This window comes from Cryptomeria japonica, chromosome 4 (assembly GCF_030272615.1).
Source record: "Cryptomeria japonica chromosome 4, Sugi_1.0, whole genome shotgun sequence".
Lineage (NCBI taxonomy): Eukaryota > Viridiplantae > Streptophyta > Pinopsida > Cupressales > Cupressaceae > Cryptomeria > Cryptomeria japonica.
The window spans coordinates 143,409,859-143,418,046 of record NC_081408.1 but is presented as its reverse complement, the minus strand read 5'-3'; the positions used below and the strand labels follow the sequence as shown (position 1 = coordinate 143,418,046).

The 8,188-nt window shown below is 33.1% G+C and overlaps 1 protein-coding gene across 1 annotated transcript; it reads left to right on the top strand.

Annotated features, from left to right (window-relative positions):
* The first annotated feature begins 6,380 nt into the window (after nucleotides 1-6,380).
* Nucleotides 6,381-7,416, top strand: LOC131074085 (peroxidase 5-like). The gene is made up of 5 exons (XM_058010627.2): nucleotides 6,381-6,524; nucleotides 6,625-6,733; nucleotides 6,829-6,915; nucleotides 7,007-7,190; nucleotides 7,281-7,416. The coding sequence occupies exons 1-5, from the start codon at nucleotides 6,381-6,383 to the stop codon at nucleotides 7,414-7,416; spliced, it is 660 nt and encodes a 219-aa protein (XP_057866610.2).
* Nucleotides 7,417-8,188: the final 772 nt, after the last annotated feature.

Below are 8,188 nucleotides of genomic sequence, written 5' to 3'. Positions count from 1 at the left end.
TGAATTACATCATTTGTCGCTATGGAATACCAATGACCATTATCACTGATAATGGGCGACCATTCAAGAATTAGGATGTACAAGAGCTATGTGAGAAGTTTAAGATCCAACACAGATTCTCCACACTCTATTATTCACAAGGGAATTGGCAGGCAGAAGCATCTAATGAAACTATTTTGAAAATCCTCAAAAAGACAGTGAACGATGCTGGGAAAGATTGGCATATTCAACTAAACCCTGCTCTCTGGGCCTACCGCACCAGTATCCGCACACCAATAGGTGCCACACCTTCTCTCTTGTATACGGATCAGAATCCATATTGCCTATTGAAGTAGAGATTCCCTCTCTACGTGTATCACTAAAAGGTCTCATCCCAGATGAAGAACAAAGAGTGTCTAGACTACAAGAGTTAGAACTGATCCATGAATGAAGATAAAATTCTTTTGACCATTTAAAGGTATATCAACAAAGAATGTGTTGAAGTTATAAGCACAAGGTCAAACCATGAATCTTTCAAGTGGGAGAACTAGTACTAAAGGAAAATCCGAGAAATTAGTGAGATCGAGAAAAGAAGGGAAAATTTGAACCAAATTGGTTAGGTCCATTTGTAGTCACAGCAATATTTGGGTCAGGGGCATATCAGCTATCAACACAAGATGGAGATCAGCTCAAGGAACCCATCAATAGCATGCATCTGAAGAAGTTTTATGTCTGAAAAATCCAAAAACAGTGAAAAAGTAGAAAAATCCAAATACGGTGAAAAAGTAGAAAAATCCAAAAACAGTGAAAAAACAAAAAACAACAAAAAAAATCAAATATGAGAAAAAGTGCAATAAAAACAGATGGTGAAAACTTGGCAAACAAGCACTATCTATCAGCTAACTCTGCTATCTATTGGTTCACGCTTTCTTTTGCTTGCATTCTTTTTTATCAGCGATGTTGCTATTCATCATAAAGCCTTTTGTACATATGTAGGCATCCCAGGTGATTTCCCGTCATGGTTTGGATCATTGACTATATCATAATAAGGCTTGTTTCTAGGCTAGGGGCGAAAAATGTTTTGATCATTTTGAGCTTAATCAAAGCAGGTACAACAACAATCAGACAATGCTTGTCAAGCAAAAAACTGAGATACATCCAACATTGAACATAAGATCACATTGTCAACTATTAACTATCACATATCAATATAAACATGATAAAACACATATCAATGGATGATATATCTTGACTCATGATCTTAACACTTTGGCAATAATGGTTCAACAATTTTATATGGATTTTCGCTATCATGATTTCTGAGTAAGTCGAGGATGTCTTTGACTAGAGGAATGAGGAAGGAACATGATATTTTTCTTGTCTACTGTCTGTAAATTAATCATTAATATGTACAATATTGTCTAAGGAAATGATCATCAGAATATCATGGAAGACATTTCGGACTTGCATATAGAAATGGTTAATACTGCCTCTTTTATGCAAGCCACGCTCTGGTTATCTTGGTTCAATTATACCTCGATGCTTGTGCTAACTTGCAATATCAAAACCTAGGAAAGTAGTGCTCAGGTCATCATGGTTCAATTATACCATTGATGTTTGCACTCACTTCCCACATTTTAAAGGCTCAATGATGAAACAAAGAAATGACTCCATGACTGGTCTGATCATCGCATTGCATTTCATGTTTTGCATTTGCATTTTAGGATAGACCCGCATTTCATCCTACATGGGATCACAATGCTCATCTTTTCCAAGGCCAAAGCTAACATGGTGTTATCTCTCTTATTCCGTGATTGAGTACATTGGACAATAACAAAAATAATTAATTCATTCATCCTGCAGGATAAGTTAGTTCATCTCAAATAACCATTGCATACCAAGGCATCATTCATATAAAGCATAAGCTCATTCATTCATTTAATAAGATCAATTGCATTACATTCACCTAATCTCAAACCATATAAAGTAACACCATTGCATTGCATTGCATCCATCTCATATTTTCATGTTCTCCAGTTAAACTAAATTCTATTTTCTAAAATGATAGTGAAATTCTCTGTATTTTAAAATAGATTTGCCCTCCCATTAATGACGAGAATCAAAGGATAGTAAATAGGGCAATACTTTGAATGCCATTACCAATCATTTAACAGAGAAAAGAAGAATAACAATTCTATTGTGAGATACATAAAATATAACACAACTAATAGAAGAATCAAATAGCAATACTGTTGCAACAACTAACTTTTTCACAACCATTCAATTTTATGCATACAGAATAAATACAGGCTATCCAAAAACAACAAGCTTACCAGTTATTACAATATTACCAATTGATTATGGTGCAATAGGCCAATTAAGTTATTTGTTTGAATTCGTGAACAAATGGATGGTAATAGTGCATGGAAGAGCTAGGACTAAGAAAAAATGATGGAAGCATTTATATGAAAATGTGTGAGCAGAGACAATAAATTCTTTGTGGGAGTTTTCATTTGTAATTGAAGACTCTTCAGGTTCAGACTCTTCCGGCTCTTTATCTTTAATATTTTCCAGTAGGTTTGTAAGTGTACACACATCTTTATTCATTTTAGTAATTAAGATGTTCAGTCACAAAAATAACTATAATTTTTTTTTCAAAACTTTTTTAATGAATGAAAAAATTAATATGTTCAATCATAAAAATGATTGTTAACTATAATAGATAGCATGAAAGCAAAAAGGAATTGGAATACCTTCAAAACAAATATTCACAAATGCAAAAAGTGGTTTGCGATAGGGCAAACATGGTTGCCTCCATCTAATCAGGTTTCAATGTTGTTGCGATTGTAACTAAGGCCAATGCAAAGAGTTATAGTATCCTTCATCAGATCCTATAAAAGTTCTATTTAACTAAACATATCATAACCGTTGTTACAAGTTTTCAGAAAATGCATGAATGTGACAAACAAAACAGCATTCAACAAAATCTAAACATAACAAAATACCTGAGGTCTCTATTGCAGATCGTATGAACTAATGCACTGATCCTTCTATTGTTTCGACTATAGAAAGATGAATCCAGCGAAGAACTAATGCACCAAACTTGCAATTGTTTTGCTTTCATGTCTTCTGAAGACTCTTGTTCTTCTCTTGTAAGATATTCTTCATTTTTAGATGTTTGTAATGGTCAAGAATATAAAACAATTTTTTTTTCTTACACCGTTACTCGTGATGACCTTCTATTGATGCCATTGTAGGTTACGCCTCTCAGCATAATAACATACTTTGAATTGCAATTCTGTTGTCGATGGCCACACCGCATATAACCTTTTAAAACATATTCGAAGCTCTACCATATATGCGATGAAAACATAATAAGGAGGGCTAACCATTCAAAATCTAAACAAGGATTTAATGTGGTGAATAATAATTGTAGAGAATAATACGAAAAATTAAATCTAATTTACAGTTTAGATAAATGAAGGAGTTGAATATATTGAAAATAAAATAAGATAGAATTTTTGGTGAATTAAGAAAATCTATAATCTATAATTTATAAGATATCATTGAATTAGAATAATATTTATATGTATATAAGAAACTTCACAATCATAGCTACAATTTTTTAAGGTGTGAAGGGCTTCTAAAATTTCTCTCCTTTGTACATCATTTTCTCTTTGAATTTAAAATTCTATTATTATTTAATTTTTTCAATTTTTATCTTTCTTTTTATATAAAATAACTTAATAGAATTTTTTTTTTAAATCATTGTACCTTTTGTTTTAAAGCATGCATTTTTTCTCAACATCTTGTTTAAAATTTTACCAAACCCCCATTATTAAAATATATATATTGACAATAATTATTATAATAATGATACTTTTATTATAATTATAATAGTGCATTCAAACATTTTTTTTTTGGCAGGTAAGGGATTGGAGTCAAATTGCTTTTGACTAGAGCTATGAACCAATGAGACCACATTTTTTAGGGGTCTCATCCTTAGATTTGTTTGGCATTAGCATCCTTATATCTCCTTGTGTCATCCTATATATTTCCATCTTCCACATGTCATCACCTTATCTCTCCATTGCTTTTTGTTTGGGATCAGCAGCTATGATGCCTTATCAGTTCATTTAACCTATCTCCATATCCCCTAACACATTATCTCTTCACATAACACCTTATCACTCCATAATATTTTCCTTATCGCTCCATTCTATTTCTACAAGAAGGGGAAAACTTCTACTTGGTCAAGGCTTGAGGGAAATGCCATGTGTATCATCCATCTTGTCATGGGGAGTCATGTTCTTGGGGAGAACAACCATCAAGAGCCTATGTTTATCTATCCACCAGTTAGCATCGTGGCATCACCACCAACATCCGTCCATCCTATCATCATCTAGCCTTGGTCAATGTGTCTGCACACACACACAGAGGATGAGGAAGCCTAACTCAATCCAACATATCACCATGTTGAGATTCAAACCAAGAACATGGTAGTTGTACCACTTGCAACGCTATCGCTGCACTATGGAGCCATCCCTAAATAGTGCATCCAAACATTACTCACATAAAGTTAAAATAATTATATTCAAAATCAATTATTTTATGTTTGAATACGAATAATACATGTTAGTATTTATTTAGAAAACTACAAATAAACAAATCAAAAGAATAAAAACACAAAATTATTTTATCTAACTTTAAAACTATTTTATTTACTATATGGACACATAAATTTTAATTTTAATTTAGAATTACTTTATTTTATGATCTATTTTTTATAATATAAGATTTCATTTATTTTTGAAAAAGCCCTTAAATATTTTTTCCGAAAAAACCTATCCATAATATTATTATACATATATTCCAACTAGTATTAATAAATAATTATTAGGATAATAATACAAAGTGCATTTAAACATTATCAACATATATCTTCAAGATAAAAGATTATTTTATAGAAATATTACATGTCAATATTTGTTTAAAGTACTACAAATACACAAATGGATGCAAAAAAAGAAAATTATTTTACTTAACTTTACCACTATTCTATTACCATATGATGACATATGTTTTTATTTTAAAAATAATTTATTTTTGAGCTATTATTTTATTATATACTTATTTTATTTTAATTTTATTTTTCTATGTTACTTTTAATATAAAATCTACTATTCATTGTTTCATTTTCAATTATTCTTATCATTAAAATATGTTTTATAAAATAAATAAAGATTATCAAATCTATATAGTATTAAGATCAATAATCTTGTTTGTATAATTGTTCTAATTTTGATTCAAAATAAAATATGATATTTTAGTTCTTTCTAAAATCAACAAAACATTCTATACCATTTTTTTGGATATATTTTTATAGGCATAATTATGCTTTCTTGAAAAGAATTATGATTAATTGAAAAAAAAAAAACAAGAAACAAGGATAGTGAGATAGCGAAACATACTTATACTAATTATATTTTCCTAGATATTGACTTTTTTGTGCAAAAGAATAACTTTTGCTGCTTCACACTAGCAACATGGAAACCCTCTCATGTGCTGGAAACTGATAGGAACGAAATAAGAGAGGGGCCAACGTCGAGCGACTAGGAAGTCAAAACAATTTAGAAGATGTGAATATTAATATTAATATTAATATTTATATTTTTGAAGTTTCCTCAAACTTAACCAAAGTTTAATTCTGTTTTAAAAATATCAAGATTGTGACCTTGCAAAATTTGATTCTTTGTGACCTCATTCCAGACTCATTCAACTTTCTCAACACATGATAAGATTCAATCACCAAATCTTCCTTTTTTAAGTTGAAATGTTATACATTGTCAGTGTCATGATGTCATGCAGTTCCATAGAATTTGTTAAACTTTTTCAAATATTTACGTTAACTACCATTCTTAACAGAGTTGATTCATGGAAGAAAATCTGAACGAGCACAGTAAACTCATAATTGATCAAGCATTTCATTGTCATGTTATCTTCGATTGTCATGTCAGGTTATTCATGCTAGGATAAATCCAGACGTGAGCAAATAGAAATAGAATGAGTCAAGACCGTAGATAAGTCCGAGGTGCCCAGTCTATCCTACAATGCATTAAATGCTATCATTGTATTTTGGAAATGTTCAGAATGGTAGGACCGACATAATAAGGTTTCTTCACATTATCTAGTCTGTGTTGACTAGATCAAACGAATCCGCACATGATGGTGTTAAATACCACATCCTTCTCTCCTCCTGTACACCATAACTAAAAGCGTTTTTGTTAACTTTCCCCTCTCATCTAACAGAACTCCGACTATTGTTTAACTACTCTGAGGTGAAATGGAAGCGAGTTCGCTGGTTTTTCCTCTGTTCGTATTGCTTTTATCTACTATAGCTAATGGAGATGAAGGTGGGTTATTATCGCCAAACATGCCCTGAGGCCGAGGAGATTATCAGTGAAACTGTTGCCAAAGCTGTTAAAGCCAATCCTGGTGTAGCAGCTGCTCTCATAAGGATGCATTTCCATGATTGCTTTGTAAGAGTAAGTATTCTGCAATATTCTCATCTTGAATTTCATCCCCTATTTCATGATAAGTATGTTAGAATATATATTTACGGCATTGATGGATGATTAATTGCAGGGTTGCGATGGATCAATTCTCCTTGATTCCTCAGACGACACAGCAGAGAAGGACCCACCCGTCAACAACCCAAGCCTGAGGGGCTACGACATTATTGATGAAGCCAAATGTGCCGGCGTCGTTTCTTAATAATCATAATAATGAAGTTATGATTATGTAGAAGTAATAGTAGCTTAACATATATGACAACGAATGCAAATTCAGGCTGGTGGACTATTTTGGGCTGTTCAAGGTGGACGAAGAGACTGAAGGGTATCTCTCGCATCAGAGGTCACATGGTCACTCTCTCAGGTAGGCCTACATATTTCCTAATAACGCTTGATGAATTGATTAAATCTGCTGTAGATTATATCTTATATAAATAATCTGACTGCTCTTGCAGGGGCCCATTCAATTGGGGTTTCTCACTGTAGTTCGTTCACCGGAGATCATCTGTATAACTTCAGCGGCCGAGGCGGTCAAGATCCTTCCATGGACTCTAAATATGCTCTTCAGCTCAAGGCCAAATGCCCCTCTTCAGCTTCAAACGACACCGTTGTTCCACTGGATCGTCTCACTCCCACTAAGTAGGACGCGAAATACTATGTAGACTTGCAATACAAGCGTGGACTGTTGAAATCTGATCAAACGTTGATGTCAAATGATGCCACGTTTAGACAGGTAAACATTAACGCCAAGTACCCCAAGATTTGGAGGGAAAATTTTGGAAGGGCAATGATAAAGATGGGTGCAATTGACGTGTTGACGGGATCGCAGGGAGAGATAAGGAAACAGTGCCATGTCCCCAACTAGCCAATTCCTCCACCGCCCTTAAAAAGAGAGTGTCATTGCTCTATTGTTTTATACCATTCTTTAATTGTAATTCTTTTATACAATAGGAAAAATGACAGTTTTTTGGTAAGATGTTTCCTTGCATATTTTTTCTGTCTGAATGATTCCAGAAACGTAACTGATAATTTTGCCCATACAGTTCAATAATTTTTTTATGTGTTGAGATATTAGCACTGTTGCTAGATTAACATGCTAAACTACATACTTTGACGTTGAGTTCCGTTCTCCACAGCCACGCCGCATATAACCTCTAAAAACATATTATAGGCTCGACCATTCATGTGATGAAAACATGTTTGAGGACTAGCCTTTCGAAATCCTAACAAGGTATTAATATGGTAAATATAATTGTACAAAATAACGTAGTAGAAATCTAAATTAAAAATCATGGAGTTTGGTTTGAAGCAAGACTATAAATCAGAACAGCATCGCTAGAAACAACTACTTTACTAGAGGAAACAACATAATTAACAATTGGGGACACAACAGAGTGAACATCAGTCTTATCAGCAAGCTGATCATAAGGGGCATAGCTAGACTCAGAGGGAATCTTATCAGCTGAGGATCTGTTCTAAATCACTGGAATTGTCAGAGAAAATTGTAAGATGTTGATGCAGAGAATTAGTCCACCAAGAGGATTTGAGGCTAAATGTCCCATAGCAAAACACACTTGCATGAAACGCAATCTTCTCATATAAGAACCACAAGAATAGTTTGAGGCTATATGTCCAAG

Bases quoted from the DNA above. Each gene is read 5' to 3' on its own strand.
- LOC131074085 (XM_058010627.2), top strand. From the start codon at position 6,381: ATGGAGATGAAGGTGGGTTATTATCGCCAAACATGCCCTGAGGCCGAG. The intron at 6,916-7,006 runs GTAGGCCTACAT...CTGCTCTTGCAG, and splicing joins TCACATGGTCACTCTCTCAG to GGGCCCATTCAATTGGGGTT. The intron at 7,191-7,280 runs GTAGGACGCGAA...TGCCACGTTTAG, and splicing joins GATCGTCTCACTCCCACTAA to ACAGGTAAACATTAACGCCA.